Source organism: Anoplophora glabripennis, unplaced genomic scaffold (genome assembly GCF_000390285.2).
Source record: "Anoplophora glabripennis isolate ALB-LARVAE unplaced genomic scaffold, Agla_2.0 scaffold785, whole genome shotgun sequence".
NCBI classification, from domain to species: Eukaryota; Metazoa; Arthropoda; class Insecta; order Coleoptera; family Cerambycidae; genus Anoplophora; species Anoplophora glabripennis.
In genome coordinates, this window is record NW_019416862.1 from 113,191 (window position 1) to 134,619 (window position 21,429).

The 21,429-nt window shown below is 31.6% G+C and overlaps 1 protein-coding gene across 1 annotated transcript; it reads left to right on the forward strand.

Moving 5' to 3' along the window:
* Positions 1-8,938: 8,938 nt before the first annotated feature.
* LOC108912460 (myrosinase 1) lies at positions 8,939-21,239 on the forward strand. Its single transcript, XM_023455573.1, has 9 exons — positions 8,939-9,021; positions 10,906-10,988; positions 14,064-14,264; positions 15,266-15,658; positions 16,868-16,962; positions 17,037-17,333; positions 19,965-20,099; positions 20,414-20,517; positions 20,865-21,239. Exons 1-9 carry the CDS (start codon positions 8,978-8,980, stop codon positions 20,989-20,991), a joined length of 1,479 nt encoding a protein of 492 aa, XP_023311341.1. The 5' UTR covers positions 8,939-8,977; the 3' UTR covers positions 20,992-21,239.
* The last annotated feature ends 190 nt before the right edge of the window (positions 21,240-21,429 follow it).

The following is a 21,429-nucleotide window of genomic DNA, read 5'->3' on the forward strand; positions in this document are numbered from 1 at the left end:
GAATACCAAATTTCATAAAAATATTTCTCACCGTTTGGAAATTTTCGTAAAAATTCTACTTAAAAAATTTTATTTTGTCGCTCTGTATATCGAAAACAAGAGGAGATAGATATATAGTTCATAAGACAAAAAATTCTTATTTTTTGTCGCACTATCACCCCCTGTACTTACGGTAGGTTTTTCTGAAACACCCTGTATATATTCCAACAAAAACAAATATTGGAGATGTCGTCAATAAATTGAAAGAAAACTCTTTTTAACTATGAGCCAAGCTTTCCAAAATCATTTATTATTATCGTTCTCAAGGTTAAAAATGGCTAAACTAAAAACAGTGAGATAAAATTTAAATTTTCATTATTCTGAACAACTACTGTCTAGTCAAAACTGAATAAAATTTTAAACGTAAAATAAGTCTATTAATTATTAATGTTATCTCATGGAGAAAAAACTGGAATAAAATTTTTCTATCATTATATTTTTTTTTCAATGCACTAAATATTATGAACAAATATATACAATAAATATCATGCAATTTTATTTCAACAATGTCAATAAATATTAGTAATTCATAACTAGGAGTAGGTAGATTTTGAGTATCTCTTTTTTATTTAATTAATTATATTATTATTAAAGGCTGTTTCAAAAGCTTCCAAAAAAAATATTTTATTGAAATTATTATCTATGCAAATTACCTTTGTTTCACTAAAATTTGGTTTATGTTCGGTTTCAATACTATACTCCGGCAAAGCACACGATTGTTTTTTACCTAATATTACTTATTTTATGTTAATCGATCCTTTAATACCCTAGACGTTTGACCTATATAAATTTTATCAGAATTGTTACAAGGAATATCATACACCACCCCTGACTTTTTGATCATCAGCATCATTTAATTTACTATGTATATTTCCAATTTTTTTTTTACATTTTTGTGTTAATTTAATATGATTTTTATTTTTAAATATATTTAATAAATTAGGGGTAACATTTTGAATAAAAGAAATAGAAGCACCAATTTCTTTGATTGCTCACAATTATAATTATTTATTATTTATAGGACCACCTATAGAATTTATTACATTATACTGATTACCTGTATTAAAAGATAACCTTTTAAAAAAACCGTGGGTAAGAATTTTTTTAAATGTTATAAAGATTTTTTAAATTTTTGTCAACAGGGCAAGGATAGCTGATTCTTTGTATCCTTGTTTTCATTTTTACGTACCAAATTAATTTCCATATTCTTAGTAGATATGTTTCATAAATTGTTGGTTACCAATTGGTTCTATGTACCAATCTACATAGTATAATTCTGTTATTTAGTGTCCAAATTAGTCTAGTATCGAGGAAAGGTACACTATTATACAGGGTGTGGCGTGAATAATCTATAAAAATTAAACTACAGCTTCCTCATGATATTTGTAATAGAAAATTCTTATACGATAAAATTCTATCTTCGCGTTTTTTTTGTAAGTTAAAGTTAATTTATTCAACGAAAATGAGGGCCGACCCTATGTTATTTATTAAAAATTTTGGAAATGTTTTTATTCGACCCGAGATACAACCTTATAATTTAAGTCGATATAATCTAATACTAGTAATACTAAAAGAAGGTTAAGTTACACTGTCAAAAAATTTGTGCAGTCAACTGATTTTGTATTTGTATTAATTTCATTATTCACTTAATTATTAAATATTAAGCATCATCCATCGACCCATCAGTGTTAAAAAATGAAAGATTCCAGACAAAAGTTTTTATTTTGTAATTCCACGACAGCGACAGTGTAATTTTTATAAAGAAATAAAAACTAAGAATAGCGTGGGATTACATTAAAAATGAGATTATTATTTATTTTACTTATTTTTTTAGTTTATAACTAGTTTTACAATGAACCGAGAAAACAATGCATTTACTATTTCCGAACATGTCCATGTGGTGTTAATGTATTGTGTAGCCGGAGAAAATGCGCTCGTGGCGACTAGGTTTTATCGGGAACGATGGCCGCAACGTCACCCTCCATGTGCAAATACAATCCTACAGTGCGTTCAGCGGCTGTGAGATACGGGAAGTGTTATTCCTCGAGGAGAAGGACGTGGTCAGCAAGTGAACCTTCATGTTGAAGATGCAGTGTTGGAAAATCTTGACGAAGACCCCACAATTAATACTTGACGACTCGCACAGCAAGTAGGAACGTCATCTCGTACCGTACATGGCATCTTCAGGCGCCAGCTGTTGCACCCTTATCATCTGCAATCAGTTCAACAGATTTTACCCCCGGATTGTGATCAACGAATTCGTTTTTGCAGATGGTTTTACGGCAATGTGCCAATCAAGTAGACTTTCCTGCTTATGTTTTGTGGAACAAATGAAGCGACAGTTACCCGTGATGAAGTGGATTTCCATAACATGCATATGGGCCGATGAAAATCCTCACGCGATTAGGGAAACTCATTTTCAACATCGGTTCTCGGTAAATGTTTGGGATGGCATAATAGGCGATGTACTTGTGGGTACCTATTTCTTTGAAGGACTACTAAATTGACCAACATATGCTGACTTTTTGAAGAACCGGTTGCCTGAATTATTGGACGATATGGCATTACAAGTTCAGACACGCATGTTTTATCTTCAAGATGGGACTCCTTCAGACAGTACTCGAGAAGTAACGACACTTTTGAACGAAATGTTTCCTCAACAATGGATTGGACGCTTTGGTCCTGTGCCGTGGCAACCTCGGTCACTCGATCTAACTCCATTGAACTTTTATCTTTGGAGTCACTTGAAGTCATTGGTTTACAATACTCCAATTGCTACGGTGGAAGAATTGCGAAACCGTATACTTGAAGCTGCTGACACAATTAGGGGAATACCTGGAATTTGGGAAAATATTCGCCAAAATTGGTGCATCGGTGCCATGCCTGTATCCGCGCTAATGGGGAACAATTTCAACATTTTCTCTAGAAATGGTAAGTTTTATTTCATTTTGTTCCATATTTTAATGGAGTTTGTTTAGTGCATGGAGTTGGCAACTACAGATGCTTACGGATGTGACTTTATTTGCAAACTCTTGCAGTAACAACAATGCAATTAAAATAGTAATTACTATTAATTATTAAAATATGAAAATATAAGTTTTTTTTTAAATATCTATTTTTCTTAGTTTGTACTTTTACATTGAAAAATTCCCCAAAAATTGAGAAGTATCTATCACGTAACTCATCGTACAGCACACGGACAGGACCGTTCCAGAGAAAATATTTTGGTCCATAACTGAACTTTAATTTACGGAAAAAAAAATCGCAAAAATAGAACTTTTTCGTATAAGACCTTTCTATTACAAATATCGTTAGGAAGCTGTAGTTTAATTTTTATAGATTATACACGCTACACCCTGTATGTTTCTCTTTTAATAGTAAACTAAATATGCATATCATATTCATTAAAATTATATAAAATGTGCTGTTTTCCATCTTGTGTACAGGTTATGTCATCCACGTATTTCTTTAAAAAAGGCGAATGAAAATTTAAAATTAAATGCACAATTGAACTCAATATACGCTCGCATTGGTGTGCCACGGATTTGTTTATAAAATTCCTGATTAAAATAAATATCAGTGTCAAAAATAAATTTACTATAATTAATTATTTAAAAAAATTCTACTATTATTTTTGACTCAACTTTTTTTTATTTTTACCTGGGAATTTTATAAACAAGTACGTGGTACATCCATAGGAGCTTTTATCGGTACAATTTTGGCTCAATGTAATGAATGATCAATTAAATATACCATCATTTTCTGACACCAAAGAGGCCTTAATCTAAATTGACTCATTTTGGTTTAGGGAATCCTTTGTCTTACGTTGTACAGGTATTTTTAAAACATCCTGTATGTAATATTACACTGAATAGATATAAATATTATCTATTTTGCTTTTTAAAAAGTATTTACAGTTGCTTTTTTAAATTGTATATAGGTACTATATAAATTGTTCTGTAACAAAAACCAGATCCGCGTAATTTATGGGACGGTTTTCAAGAAAACAAGGGCTCAATAGTTCTAAGAATGACCCGGTTAAGTATTATGGGCACCAATATTCAGAGGGTAGTCTGAAGAACTTTTGTCACAGGAACTAATAAATTTAAAAACCGATAATGAGAACAAGCTCAAAACACTTCGGGTAAAGTAATTTCTTAAAAACGTATCGCCATGTGTTAAGCGTCTGGGAGGCACCGCGTAGACCCCATCTTTTTAATAACGCGCGAAACCGCGAGAAAGAGCGTAAAGATTCCACATTAGAATTAAATTATATTGTAAAATTGTTAATAATTCGAAAAGAGAGTATACCTAAGCAGCTGGGTTTTTTTGACGGATTTTTCCTAGCTATAAGAGTAGATTAAATGAGATCGACTAATCCGTCCCGTAATTGCTACGCGGAGTCGTAGGGGAGGGCTAGGGTTACTAATAAGTCATATAATTATTCTTATATAAATGTAAGTCAAGTTAATTAAATAATTATTAACCTAATTATTAAGGCATGCCGACATTCAGTGTTCTCGCCAATAAGATAAGAACCGAAACTTCTGGACCCAAGATATGGGCGTGTCAAAGCGAAGTGTGGAATTCGGGTGAGATCTCGAAAAAGGAGATCGTTCTTAAGTTTCACATTGAGCAGACTAATTATTAACTTTAAAATCTCGGGCTAATTAATTAATTTTGATAGTTTTTCTAAATTTGTATAAGCGCGCATTCCCTGAATCTCGGTACGCTGTCGCGGTTGAATCAATTCATTAATAATGCTGTTCGAGTCGTTGTGTTGTTATTTTGTTTGTTTTGTTTATTGTTAAAAAAACCCTTCCTGGAAGTTTTGTATTTCCTTTGTTTCTGCAACTACAGTGCTACCCTGTATAGTCAGCCACTGGATTACATCCCACGAAAGCAATGAAAGGGTAAGCGCTTGGAATTAATTTTCTGAACATACAACATTTCTAAGTTCCCACGTGTTAATTAAAGTATAACGATAACTAAATAAACTCCCTTTCGAGAATTAAGTAGTCACTCTTTCGAAAATTGAATAGTAACTCTTTCGAGCATCAAATAGATAATTAATTAAAGTTAGATAATTAAGGAAATAACCCCTCAGGTTACAGTTCACTAAACCACCTAAAATTAAATATTTAATTTTTAATAAGAAAGTTGGCGGAACACATTGCTTATGGGAGTCTTGCCTAGAATAATTGCCTATTAGATCTTATGTAGGCTATTCATAATATAAATTAATATTTTTGTCATCTCCTAAAATTCTTTAAATATGACTGTTAAATAAAGTCTTTCCCAACAATTTAACCTGCTTTTGCATCTGCCATCATCATCCAATTTAATACAATTTTTCTCCATAAATGTAATATAGGTAAAGCATAGGTATATTTTTTCTAAAAATACCTATTGATATACCTAGAGATACCTATTGATAGTGCAATAAAAAAATTTAATTTATATTTCGCAGCTAATCTCTAAGGTATTTTTTTCCAATGATCTAAAATATTTCAACATGTAATTTTTCTCAATCTTAATTGAAATAACCATTTAGATAGTAATATGGAAAACACCTGTGATTTTTTATTCAAGATAACGTTATCGTTACTATTATTAAAGCCAGAGCCCCTCACAGGCAAAATGTTTTCATTTTAGATATTCGATATCTCAATTACAAAATATTTTCGCTATCACTTAGAAGAATATGTTTTGTTGATTATGTTTGTAAACATAATTTGAAATTAACGTCAAGTTTTGTTAGTCGTATTTTTGTATACGAAATAATATATTATTATACTATTTTAGGAATATCCATTATAGTTTTCCAATAAAATTAACAATTAAGATATTTTTTTCTAATTTATATAAAATAATATCAACAAGTATGTATTTTTGAAAGATTTTTTTTTACAGAAAACCTCGGTATGAACTAGAAATGGTGTTTGCATTAAGGGCGCCATATTCTTGAAATAGTGTTTTACACAAAGACAAATAATTTAAGTAATTTAATAACTGAATAATTTGAAGCTTATCAAATAACGGGAATGTTATGTCATAACATCTGTGTATTTTCAAAGACGCCGCAGTAAAACGAATAAACAGGTGCAAAAAACGATCAAACCATCAAGGTTTTAGGTACTGAAATTTACGAAAATACTAACTTTTTTATATATAATTCCACATGTAAATATTCTTATAACATTTACTTGCTTAGTCCTACATATAAAATTGTTTACTTTTATTTATAAGTACGTGAAAATAATTCTTAAAATGTGGGGTTAGGATAACAGCAAACGCATGTTTTACAAACGCTTTTTTAAGTTATTATTTTATTTGAGTAACAATGAATAAACAGAACATCAATGATTTTATTTTTGGGCTTCCTTTTGTTCTACACGTTTTATTTTTCAAGATTTCGGTACGTAAAAAGGCCAGAAATTTGACTATTTCTCGGCCAGGGATATGGCCACCCCTAAATGTATGTAACAAATTTTAATTGGATCGATTACCGTTTCGGAAATATTACTCAAAAACCACTTATAATAGTGAACGGTATGGTATGTATAATTTTCTGTGCATTAAAAAAAAATATTTAAAACAATTCCTCTGTCTCATATTTAAATTTTATAAATGAAGTGTTAGAATAAGCACTATTTTCTGTGCATGTATTGTTCTTACTCTATAATTCAGTCATTAGTCTAATATTTTGATAATCAATTCAATTTAATCCATTTCAGTACTTACAGAATGCCATAAAAAAAATAATCCTATTTTGTCAATGCTATTGTGAATAATTCAGATACTCAATATTTGGAAATTTATGATTTACGTAAAATAGAATAATTAAATGAACTAGGTATTTCTTACTGACATGCTCTATAAAAATTGTTCAAAGTTGTTTCCATGTGCTAATAAACATGCTTCCAAACGACGGTCAAAATTCTGTCAAACACCACACCACACATTCACTGAAAACCGATACTGGATCCGAGATCTCTGTACAACGTAAGGATTTGCATCACACCAATACTGAATGTTGTGAAAATTTAGTATGTCGTCTCTAGTAAAACAAAAAAAAATTTGTAAAAAGCACCTTGCTTGTCAAAATCCGGATCTTGTGCTGTTGATGTCGAAACCACTGACAGAATTCCACACGGGGCTGAAAATCATTGTCATTTTGTTCTCGTAGTACACGCCACACGATACTGTTAGATACACCCACCTCTCGGCCAATGTCGCGAGTACTGCGCCTCGGGTTTTCCTCAGCGAGGTTTATGATGTTTTCTTCGTTGTAGCTTTCATATGTCACGTGGACATTTTCGGCATCTCGTAACCTTTGAACTGCCTTTTGCACTGTTCTACTGTCAGGTTGTCGTCTGTTACTAATAAAAATTTCAAGTCTCATTTAAATTGTACTAACATTCTCTGTACATTAACACCTACTTCTTGATCAGAAAACATCTTATACGCCGGCTAAGTAATTCACAATGCACGTGCACACGATGCACAAGGTCGGCTTACATTTATTGTTAATTTTCTGAATAAATTTTCTTGAAAACAGAAGCATTTAGGCCATCAGTTGTTTAATAAAAGTTCCTCATTTTCGTGCCTTCTATCACCATTTTCAAGGAACGCACTTATTTCAAAAACATATAAATGATCGTACTGATGCGCGGAGAAGTTCTTTTGACCATAAGTTAGTATTTGTTCATCACTTGTCATTTCCAGATAACGATAAAATCTACACAGATTTTATTTACGCTATAGCTCTATAGGCTACGTCCAAACTATTATTGGTTTAGTCCGAAGGCTTTAAAAAATTTTAAAGCTCTTTATTATTATTTATATTCTCATTTTTTCTTCCGGGCACATAACTTATACGGCTATATAGTAAAGGGTTATTATAAAGTTAAAAGACTTACAGTTTGGGAGATATTAATTTTTCTCGGTTTTTCCTCAAGCCCACGGCTTATAGATAAAGGAGTTATTAGTTTAGAGGGCCCACGATTTGGAATATATATTTATTTCTCTCTTCCTCTCTTCCTTCTTCCTGTAGGTACACTGTTTATAGGGATATAGGTCAAAATAATAAAATTTGTGTTATTTTTTGATCTGGGAAAATCTCATTCCTACAAATGATTCAATTTTCATTTTTACGTTCTTCTTTTTTCTTTTCAATTTACAGTGGCTATATCTCAAGAATTTACAAAAAATTTTCTTATAGTTTTGGCGCCTCATTAGTCGTTTGGGGGCCTATCTTCCAAAATAAGTCGGGTTTTGCCGACTGCCCGACCTGGCCAGACCGGGCCTGAAAAAGATAAGAGAGGTAAAATATCTATTATGTAAATCATCCTGTATATATTTAGTTGATATATACTTAAATACAATCATAAAACATTTTTTTTATTTGAAATCGAATCTTGAACTTTCAATCTTTTACTTTTAACTGCTATAAAATATGTTTCAAAAAGATTTGTACCACAGATTACTAAGAACTTACTAAATTCTCTCTGAATCAACTATTTCACTTTATTAATGTCCTTTATAATTCGCTTGTTACTATAGTCACTAGATCCTAGCGTTTTGATAATAATAATTTCAGTACTTCAAACATATCACAAATAAACTAATTCTATGTTGTCTTTAATACTATTGTAAATAATACTTAATTATTTTAAGTAATTTTTCCTTTTAAAACATTTCCAAAAATAGTTTTATCATTTTATGTACATACCTACCTACGAAAGCTACTTCAAGCTGAGGAGTACTTGTAAAATATTATTTCTAATAAGTTATGAATATAAGGCTTAAATATGTTTCATAACTTATCAATAACAATAACAATACAATATTTTACAAGTACCCCTCTTCCTCAAGTAGGTAGCTTTCATAAGTACATAATATAAGGCACATTTTAAGAGAATTAATCGCATCAGCCATGTCTCTAAGAGGTTTTATATTTTGTTGCTTACTAGCTATTAGGTGAGTTCCCAAACACTTCACTTACATAGGCACGTGTAAGAAATTTTTCACTTTTTTTGTTGAGAAATATCTGTTATAACGTTTATTACTTCATTTTATAAATTGTATTTTAAAATGATGTTATATGCTTCTTTATAAAAAAAAATGATACTGTGTGGTTCTTCATAAAAAAACACAATTTGAATCAAAAACATATTAAAAAATATTTTTTGTTGTGTTTAAAGGGTAACCCTTTATGTTTTTTTGGGATAATAGTTTCCCACCTATTAAAATATAACCCTCGTATGCTTCACTGGAAAACTACTATCCCAGAAACTCAACATTAGATATAATATATGTGCTGCCATCTTTAGAATTATTCTAAAGTTCTGCAGTTACTGACATCAGGATTTGGCCTAGCGGGGTTGTGTTGAATAGGTTTTTTCCCTCAAAAGGTTCAAGGAGTAATGGAGGAAGCATGTCCACTACAGCATCTCAAAATGTCTAATATTGACCTGGATTGTAAGTACTCTGTGCTACATATCAATGCTCAAAGTTTATCTAACAAAATTGATGAACTTCAGATATTTTTAGCTAGTAATCATTTCGATATTCTATGTATATCAGAGCACTGGCTNGTTTTTATACAAAACAAAGGAAATTATTGAAAATTTGTGGAACAACGGATAAGTACAATCACCAATATACCCTTTATTTCTAGTGTAGTGTGTAAGAATTTAAAATTTGACTGCAGTTTTTATTATATTCTAGAAAACTTTGTAAGCTTATGTTTCCACTTCTACTTTATTTATATTTTTTATTATGAAAATATTGAGGAACAAAGTTAATATCCGGTATCTGGCTACAATAATATCTGTACTTTCCATAGAAACTGCAAAAATAGGTCATAAGCTAATAGCCGGGTTGAAATTACTCAAAATAATGATTTTAGGATTATTTTCTTATATAAAGTTGTAACAAATTTTCAATCCCTCTAGAATTGAAAATAAAAAGAAATATAAATATTAGAGATAATGACTTCAATACCATACACCATATCTACACCACCAATGGAGGGGGGTTGGGCGGTGTGGTAAATTTGTTTTTTTTTTAATTTCAAACTTTTCTACAGTTTTAGCTATACTTATATGGTAGGAGAAAGCTATGGCCTCTAAATTTTTTTTCGACAAATTCAAATACGGACAGAAATATAAAATTTTGTAACATTGTCTAACTTGTAACGTAAGTAGTTTAGGTAAAAACTGTTTTACTCCGTTTCATAAATCTTAATTATATGTTTGTATAATTACTGTTAGGCTATAAATAGTGTAATGGTAAGAGATCCTTTATTTTATTGTAGGTGGGAAATACATCACCCAGAAAATTAATGAGTATAGTCTGTTTACTAAAACGTCTTTGGGAATATAATTTCCCACCGGAAAAAAAATATACCAGTAGTAAAAAAAAAAATAAGGAAAATATGGTTTTATAGTAAAATATATTAGACAAATTAAAATCACATTTAAAATATTTGTTAAAAAGGGTCCCAGTCTTCTACCAAGGGTTTTAAGTGTAGAATATGTTGCACTGTTGAACTGTTGCAAAATATGAAATAACAATAATAACCCAAAAGTTATGCCTCTTGTTTCATAAGTTGAATGAATACTGTAGCTAATATTCTGTACATATACTCGTATTTCAAAAAAGTATACAATAAGAACACATCATACAGTGGAAATACAACTACTCTGCAAATTACAGCCATTACAGCTCCGTCTAGTATTAATTGCCATACATTTCATCCAACGCCGACATCAAATAAATATATGGTATATTTTAAAATATGTAGGAGTTAGTGGTGTAAATAGTTGATCAATAATATATAATGTTTATATACGTTTTTAGCACAGCACAGGATGAAACTAATAATAAACTTTTCCCCGAAGGTTTTATGTTTGGTGCAGCCACATCTTCTTATCAAATAGAAGGTAAGTCTCTTTATTGTAACATAAATAACTATTTATAATATTAGTTATGATTGGATTAGATTGTTTATAGTAATTGATGTTAGATTTGATTTATACAGGATATTTCAAGAAAGTATTGCGAAACTTGAGGACATTGCGGAAGAAAATTTTTGTATATAATCCCCAAGTCGGAAATGTTATTATGTTCACTTCAAAAAGCTTCGATATTTAAATAATTTTTATTAAGGATAACGCAAAAATAATATAATACTTGTTCAAAGTGGCTTCTGGTAGGATGTTCGAAAATGTTATTCGGCAAGGATGTCGACGATTCGGAAAGCGCTCAGCTTCTCCAGCGTTGCTTCGCCATAAATAAGATGCATATCTGCATACTCTTGGAACGTTAATTGGTCCATTTCAACAACTTACAAGCAAAATTTCGTCGCAAACAAAACAAATCTGAAACACTCAATTAGATCATATCATCTATTACGTGACAGCTCTGTTTATTTGTTTCACTATTCCTTATATATAGGGTGGCCAAATGAAAACGAAACAGAGCCATTTTCAGGAACTGCGTCAAGATTGTAGAAAAACGCTCAGACCCGTCGATTTTAGATTAAAGGGGGACATTCTTTGTTGGTACTTTTGACTCCGCCGCTTTAACCCCCATGCAAGGGTAAGCATCACCCCAAAATGTTTAAATGGCATTGGGGGTTGAGTAATATTTCTTTTGAAAGCTCTTACAATTCTCTTTACAACAGACTTTAAATTTTATAATTCCGCCCAATACTTATTAATAATTTTGATTTTAAAGTTGAAACTTATGTACAAACAATTAGTAACGGTAAAAATGCCAGTCATTCGAGTTAAGTACGCCAATGGTATAAATTTAGTATTTCTTGCGTTACATTGGTTTTTGGCGATTTGTTATCACTTTCGTAAAAAAAAACAATTGTAAAAAACAGAAATGAATGCTATACACACACAATGAACGTAAAATTAGTGGATTCCAAATTATTTTCTAGTATTATTTGGAAGCGTTGGTTGGTAGTTTATTTAATTGTGTTTTTGAAAATTAAACACTATGGTTTATTCCATTGCGGAAAGGGTAGATATCATTTCGCTTTACTTTATGAACAATAAATGTGCGAATAGAACAGCTCAGCTATTTAATGAACAACATCAAGATCGACATGTCAGGAGGAAGTATGTTCTAGAGTTAGTAAAAAAATTTCAAGAGACAGGGAACGTAGCCAATAAAAAACGAGAAATTGAAAAACCTATAGTTAATGAAGCTAGTGAAGTTGCAGTTTTGGGACAAGTTCATCTTGATCCTACATTAAGTACGAGGCAGCTGGCATCTGTGTCTGGGATCAATCGAACTAGCATACAAACCATTTTGAAGAAGAATAAATTCCATCCATACAAAATACATTTAGTCCAGGAACTTCATGAGGATGATTATGACCGCCGTTTGCAATTTTGCGAAATAATGAGTGAGCGAGCAGGGAACGATCCACAGTTCCTTTTTAACATCTGTTTTTCTGATGAATGCAGTTTTTTCTTGAACGGGACGGTAAATCGTCACAATTGCCGCTATTGATCCGATTCAAACCCAAGAGCTTTTCACGAGGTGCATACACAGCAACCGGAAAAATTAATTGTATGGGCTGGAATTTTCGGTGACTGGCTGGTGGGTTCTTTTTTCTGCCTGGTAATTTGACTGGCCAAATGTATTTGCAATTACTGAAAGACGCTATTGGCCCTGCCTTGACTGATATTATTGAAAATGTTCCAGAGTATGATGAAGATCATTTGATTTTTTAACAGGACGGTGCTCCTCCGCATTATGCGTTAATTGTCCTTCAGTATTTGGACCGACGTTTTCTACGGAATTGGATTGGGAGAAGAGGCATCATTGAGTGACCTCCACGATCACCGGATTTATCGCCCCTTGATTTCTTTTTGTGGGGATACCTAAACCAGCGTCGCTGGAAGATTTGCGTCAAAGAATCGTCGATGAATGCCGTCGAATCAAGCTGGAAATGCTTCGGAATGTGAGCGAACGTTTCGAACAAAATCTTTATTCTTGTATGGAAGCGGGCGGTCATCAGTTTGAACATTTAAGTAGTAAGTAAGCAACTAAACATAATTTAACCCTTGCTTGGGGGTGAAAGTGGCGGAGTCAAAAATTCCAGCAGAGAATGTCCACCTTTAATATAAAATCGACGGGTCTAAGCGTTTTTCTTGACGCAGTTCCTAAAAATGGCTCTGTTTCGTTTTCATTTGGCCACACTGTATATTACAGCGTGACACAGATGACATTGAATTGATAGATTAGATACGTGCAATAGAGCCTTTATCACATAGTTGTGGATAAAAACAATTTCTGTGTGTAGGATATGTAGTTGGTAAACACTTATCAGAAGAGATAAACGTGTTTATTTTGTTTCCAATCATTTTTTGAGTTATCTTTAATAAAAATTGGCTTTTGGTGTCAACGAGATAACATTACGTTTTCTGACTAAAATTACTCCAGAGCCAAAACGGCTCATTTCCGACTAGTGGTTTATATGCAAAAATTTTCTACCCCAGTGTCCTCTATATCCTCCTCAATTTTAGCAACACCTATTTTGAAACACCGTGTTGGAAACATATCTGAAACAATTTTATTTAATTGCCAAGCTATTTTATTTCAAACCCTTATTGAAACTAAAAAAAGATTACAAATTAGGTGGTCAGGACGCTCTCATTAAAAAATTTTGGATAGTATTCACAATGGATGCTCAAGTATACACACACTTTCAGTGCTTTCTAGCGTGAATCGTATCCAGAAGTAAACATTGGAGGCGTTTAAACATTAATGAAAATTGATTAAATTGTAAGGAAAGTTTTATTAAGAGTAAATTGGCAATTGATTACTTACTTTGTCATAATATAATTTTTTACGACTTTCTAAAAGGTAAATAAAAACAAACTGTTAAGAGAGATGTTAACAGATTATTGTCTATTTGTATATGAAAATGGAGAAAGAACATCCCAATAATCTTTTCAGGTATTTATCTACTTACAAAATTGAATCCGTTATTCTAGGTGCATGGGATGAAGATGGCAAAGGGGAAAATATTTGGGATCGTTATACGCACTCTCACCCTGAATTAGTTGTTAATAACGACACTGGTGATGTAGCTTGTGATTCCTATCACAAGTACAAAGAAGACGTAGCTATGTTGAAAGAATTAGGCGTTGATTTTTATCGATTCTCATTATCCTGGTCAAGAATTCTTCCTACAGGTACTTTTATACTTTAGTAATTACATTTCTTTCAATCATTATCATTATATCTGTAAATCATTTGTCACGATTTAGAAACTGTCGAATATATCTCCAATAGTCAAGGAGATATAGTTGTAAAGTATACTATAGAGATAATACCACACAAAAAGTTATCATCTAAATTCTCACTTTTAGACCACGATAAAAGTGTAGATCCCTAGATATGAGCGAGATCAGGAACATTTTTAAAATTGCAAAAATGTTTAAAACATTTTTTAAAATACCAATTTTATCTGTTTTTTATATTTTGGAACCTATGCAATTTGGAAGAACATTGGAGCGCAAATAAGTTTTAAAATTGAATTTTGCACAATATACTGTAAGTTAAAATGTTTAAATTTATTACCGATGTTGCACAATAGTAATAATTGATGAAAAAAGGCAAAATAATCAAATGTTTTGGATAATTTTTTTAAAATATTATAATTCCGCCGAGGGCATTTTGCCTTTTTTCATTAATTATTGCTATTGTGCAACAACGGTAATAAATTTAAACATTTTTTACTTCCAGTATATTGTGCACAATTCAATTCTAAAACTTTTTTCCTCTTCAATATTCTTTCAAAATACATAGATTCCAAGATATAAGTAAAAAACTCAGATGAAATAGGTATTTTTAAATTTTTTAAACATTTTTGCAATTTTGAAAATGTTCCGGACCTCGCCCAGATTTAGAGATCTACACTTTTATTATGTGAGTTGTACTGAAGGTAATCCAAAAAAAATTTGCTTGCCCCCTCTCAGATCCACCTCAAAACAGATCGCCCTGGTCTATTTGCTAAATGCACATTCTCTTGAATGCTTGGTGATATCTGCTTTACTGTTCATTTAGTATTTATATCATGATACTATTTATGCGAGTTTAAGTATTTACAAACAGCATTTTGGCATTCATATATTAAATGTTATTCCATTAATGGTTGTTTATATACACTAAAAATCTATTCTGTGATTTCTAGGATTCGTAAACAAAGTTAACCTTCCCGGGGTGACATACTACAAGAACCTAATCAAAGAACTGAAAGATAATGGCATCGAACCCCTGATCACCATGTACCACTGGGACTTGCCACAACCCTTGCAGGACATCGGAGGATGGCCGAGCGAGTTCATAATAGAAGCTTTCGCAGAATACGCGAGGCTATGCTTCGAACTCTTTGGAGACGACGTGAAATATTGGCTGACATTTAACGAACCCAAGCAAACTTGCTTAGGAGGTTATGGCCAGGGATATTCTGCCCCAGGAATTACATTGTCAGGATTAGCAGACTATGTGTGTACTCATCACTTAATCAAAGCTCATGCTAGGGCTTGGCACATCTATGACCAAGAATTTAGAGCTACACAACAAGGTACTGTATTAATCACATTAAAGATTGGATGATATTGTATAAAAATTTAAAATATAGAAATCTTCCAACATTTTAGAATCGAAACAGTTTGAATTTGGGACCTTCAAACACCTGAAAATAATCTTTTATACAACAGAAACAATGACTTCAAAAGAGTAAAATCGAGTTTTGCAAAGTTTGTATTCTTTAACACGCAAATATCACCTGATTAAACTGAAAAGATAAAATAATACATATGACACATGTTTATTCTCTTCATCAAATTGATTGAGCAGACATTATTTAAAAATAAACTCCAGGAATTCAATGCATAAGTGAAGGGATTCTTACTTTATTTTCACGAAAATAATTGTTAATGTTTCAAGTAAGGTAAATTTGCATTTCTTTGTTAATTTAGCACTTTATTATTTGGAGGTGGACGGACATAGGACCATTTAGATTTATATATAAGTTAAATCTTTGTCAAGAGTAGTCCACTACAAAACAGAATTGTGTCAGGACAGTTAATAAAATAGTATGTTCCCATAAAACATGAACAGGTCTCTCAGTATACCTCAACCTTCATAAAAATCGTGATACAAAATGTTGAAATTAGTAAAAAAATATTACATTTTCTGAAATATATCTAAAGATGTTTGAGGAAGACGTCGACACTGTTTAGCTAATTTATCTAATTAAATATAAGAATTCGCTAAGTTGACTTGTATAACGTCAACTAACGATGACGAGTCAATTAAGAATTTTTCATTATCAATACAAATTCTAAGTAAAAAAGGGCTCCTCACTATTCTCGAAGAACGGGCTATTGCAGAGGCAGAGGCTGAATAAAAAAATTGGAAGTTCAAAACAACTCTTGATTTTGACGAAATTGGACATTTTATTTTCTTCGAAATGAATTAATTGAATTTGCGCAATACTCAATGGCATCAAAATTCTGAGGCTTCGACTGATTTCCGTAACCTTTATCCTAAAAATAAATGACTCAAGATCACTTCACACTTTTTGCTCTTCTACCGCCTGGTAAAGTTTCCCGATTACACCCTAGTTCACCATGTATAATCGAAACGCAGGAAATTTTTCAGAGAAACTAAGTTTTTATTAAATATCCTAACATCGCTATTAAAAAAATTAAAGGTACCATATTTGAGGACATAATCAATACAATGTGAAGATATGATGTTATTACAAAACAATAATCATTGTTTTCAGGTCTCGTATCAATCACTATTGATACTATGTGGCATGAACCTGCTAGTGACAGTGAAGAAGATGTAGTTGCTGCTGAAACAGCACTACAATTCGAAGTAAGTAGTAATATTATAATATATATATTGATAAAGGGAAATTGAAGAAAAGTATTTACCGATAATTTTTTTAGTTCGGATGGTATGCAAATCCAATCTATAACAGCGACTACCCAGAAATAATGAAGACTCGCATTGCAGAACGTAGTTTAGCTGAAGGCTTCAACAAGTCCCGTCTTCCATCATTCACCGACGAAGAAATCGCCTACATTAGCGGCACTTTCGATTTCATGGCTGTCAATATGTATACTTCAATGCTAACAGCGGCCACGGATGAAGTACCAGTTGGGGAACCAAGTTACACTTACGACATAGGAGTTAATAGCTACCAGCCTGATGAATGGGAGTCATCATCCATACTATATTTCAAGGTACCTATTTTTTGCTTTAATAAGAAGCTAGAAAAATAAAATTACAAACAGTTAGGTATTTTTGTATATGAAGTAGGGGTACCTACATTTAGATAAGCTACTACAAATGCTTTAAAAAAGAACTAAATATCCTAAACCACCCAAAGTATTTATTGAAAATTTTACATGAGATTAAGGAAAATTCTGAGCTAGTATAATCTCTGCAGTGCTGTAATCCAGTGGACAATTCATACTTTCTTATTTCTATTGCCAACTCTTGATATTTTTCTTTCTCTTTTGAGTACGTATTGAGTCTTTTCTATAAAGTTTTTATCGAGAACGCTTCGTTGCAAAGATATAGGGTGTTAAACTTAAACAAATATTTTCAATTTTTTTTAATAATTTAAAATAATTTGAAATTGATCACATGTATTTATGTAAGCATTGTCCAAAATCTCAGGCCTTTTTCTAAAATTTAGATGCTTCAGTGGCAGAGATACAGGGAATCGGTGGCATATTTTTCTAAATAAAATAGTACTCCACTGCTTTACTATAACAATCATTATATTTTTGGATTCGTCTTTCAATTTTCTTTAAATTACTACCCTCTTATGTTTTTCGAAAAAGAGCCTAATTTTCGAGTAAAACTTAAAAAACGAATTGAAAACACATGACCTCAACCTACTAGATTTCTTTTTGTGGGGTGCTGTTAAACGGCTGGTATACAGTGAACAAATTAATACACCTGAGAAGTCAGAATAAAGAATAAATCAGATTCAAGCAACAATAAATTTCGAACAAATTACATTTTCGTTACTAAAAATACAGGGTGATTAATTAACAATGAGAAAATCGAAAGCTGAAGATACTACACGTGAAATGGTGACCATTAGCGCAAGCATGCATTATCCGAAAGTTGATAGTTTCGGAAATTCAGGGTGTTGAAAGTTAAAATTTTAAATCGTTTTTTTGAGATTATTCTGAAAATATGTAGGTTAGGAACTTGAAAAGTTGTGAAACTATATTTTTTAAGAGACGAATAAGATGCGTATTGTAATTTCAGCATTGCTCATAGAGGGCGCCACTTACGACCAATTTTACCGAAAATTTAATTAATAACTTTTTACCCTGTATATCTAACATGAAACTTGATTCAAAACCTGAACGAGCAATCATTTTTCCATTAATTATGTATTCTTGTTCATTTCGGTATCTCGATCCGTTTTCGAGAAAAACCGATTTAACGAACACTATGTTTTGATAATACGAGAAATTAAAAGCGAAACAAACAAAGTATTTCTTCGTGTTATTATAATTAACAATTAACAATAAAACAAATGAAATCGTAATAATGATTTAAAGCCAGTGTTCGAAGAACATTTACACACTTTACACAACGTTTTCTGAGAGAACTTCGAGTTTGAAACAACATATTGGGATTGCGTTTGACTTCGTTGGCAGCGATTTGTATTCTTTGCCACAATTCTTCACACGAAGTAATAAATTCTTCCAAATAGAAAAATGAAGAGGATTTAAGTCCGGACTTCTGGGTGGCCAAGTAAAAATGCTTCCACGGCTTGAAGAAGTTCCACTTTATTTAAGAAGAGACATGTGGTTCATGCACGACGGAGCTCCACCGCATTTTTCTTGGCCAGTGCGTGCATATTTAGATGCAGTTTTTCCAAATCGCTGGATTGGCCATCTTAGCATTTTTGCTTGGCCATCCAGAAGTCCGGACTTCAATCCTCTTGATTTTTCTATTTGGTCTCGAATGAAAGATATAGTTTACAAAGAATCTATTGGCTCGTGTGAAGAGTTGTGGCAAAGAATACAAATCGCTGCCAACGAAGTCAGACGCAATCCCAATATGTTGTTTCAAACTCGAAGATCTCTCAGAAAACGTGTAAAGTGTATCAGTGTCAACGGTGGATTCTTCGAACAATTACTTTAAATCATAATTACATATTTTATTTGTTTTATTGTTAATTGTTGTAATAACACGAAGAAACTCTTGGCTTGTTTCGCTTTTAATTTCTCGTATTATCAAAACATAGTGTTCGTTAAATCGATTTTTCTCGAAAACGGATCGAGATACCGAAATGAAACAAGAATACATAATTAATGGAAAAATGATTGCTCTTTCAGGTTTTGAATCAAGTTTCATGTTAGACATACAGGGTAAAAAGTTATTAACTAAATTTTCGGTAAAATTGGTCGTAAGTGGCGCCCTCTATGAGCAATGCTGAAATTACAACACGCATCTTATTCGTCGCCTAAAAAAATATAGTTTCACAAATTTTCAAGTTCCTAACCTACATATTTTCAGAATAATCGCAAAAAAACGATTTAAAATTTTAACTTTCAACACCCTGTATTTCCGAAACTATCAACTTTCGGATAAGGCATGTTTGCGCCAATGGTCACCATTTCACGTGTAGTATCTTCAGCTTTCGACTTTCCCATTGTTAATGAATCACCCTGTATGTCGCGCTAATGTTCGTGGAAATGGAGATATTTTTGAGCATTACTCAAATAAAATCATTAAAATGATTACTAATGCTATTAATTCCTTTATTCTTTATAACCGCATGATTAGTGTTTGCATGTTAAGTAAAAGTGTTTTCATATCATATATTTTCCTATGCAATTTAGATAACTCCATGGGGCATAAGAAAACTTTTAAATTGGTTGAAAGAAACTTACAACGATCCAGCAATTATAATTACAGAAAATGGTACCCCTGATGATGGCTCCTTAGATGATGTTAAGAGAGTTCGTGTTTACAGGGTAATATATTTATGTTTTATATATATTTGTTAATACCATAAACCTGTGCAAATGTATCCCAATTCTCATATACTGGAGCATTAGATTAATTCTTTTTAATATAATTGCACAAAATATCGCGCACGCTGCTAATTTTGCTTTACTAAAAAAAGTAATGAAACCAAAAGAATGTTATGTCTATTGTAAAAACAATATGCTTATTTTATTATTCTAAATGTTCTTACAGAATGACGACTAAAACTTAACAAACTAATTAACAATGTTTTTTAGAAAATTAGGACAATTTCAAATAATAATTTTTGATTTATATGTAGGATTATCTTAGTAATGTAAGAAGTGCTATAGAGGATGGAGTAAATGTATTTGGCTACACTGCATGGAGTCTTATGGATAACTTCGAATGGTTACAGGGTTATGCGTAAGTTTCTCGAAAAGTAACAAGTAAAAATGTTTGAAAAATACAGTATCTGAATCTCGTTTTTGCCTTAAGTAATCTAATTTACCTGCTTTTGGATATTTCTTTAGCATGTCAAAGTATTTTTATATGTACTACTTTATAATTTATTTTAAATATTACGTGTCTTAGTTGTACGTTAATTTTGCAAAATAAAATACCACTTATTTGTTTTATAAAATAATTATATTAATTAAATCATAAGTAGGCAGAAATACGTTTTTTTGTGAATATAACTAGTTTCGTGCTAAAAGAAAAATATGAGAAGGAATCCAATGATTTATACTGTTTTAATTGTTTTATCTTTTCAGAGGAAAATTCGGGCTCTACCATGTAGATTTCGACAGCATTAACAGGACGAGGACACCCAAAACATCTGCGGCTTACTACAAGAAAGTTACCAAGACTCGTTGTTTGGTAGACACTTGTGAGGAATAAACAAAAGTTTATATGTTCAATCAAACCTAACAATCGCCATTGCATTTTTTATTAAATAATCCAAAATTTCAAAAATGTTGAGAAAGGAAAGGACACAATAAATAAAATTTCATTTAATGGAATTTAAAACGTGAAATTAATATATTTCCAAAATAATACTAACTTAGGTACCTAATAAAATGGCACGTGGTTTTGTTTAATTTTTTTATAATTAACAGTGTTTAAACAATAAAACTTTTATTTTATTATTCAATTGTTTGGTTATTTTCTTGCATATATGTTTTTAAGTATTTAATGGGGATATTTCACTAATTATCGTGCGAAAGGAAGTTTTGACAAAATTCCAAACACAATGTTTATCAAAATATACGGGATGGGTAAAACTTTTAAGTGTTTCTAACCAAATAAAAGCTATATATACCCTAATCCAAAATCCTT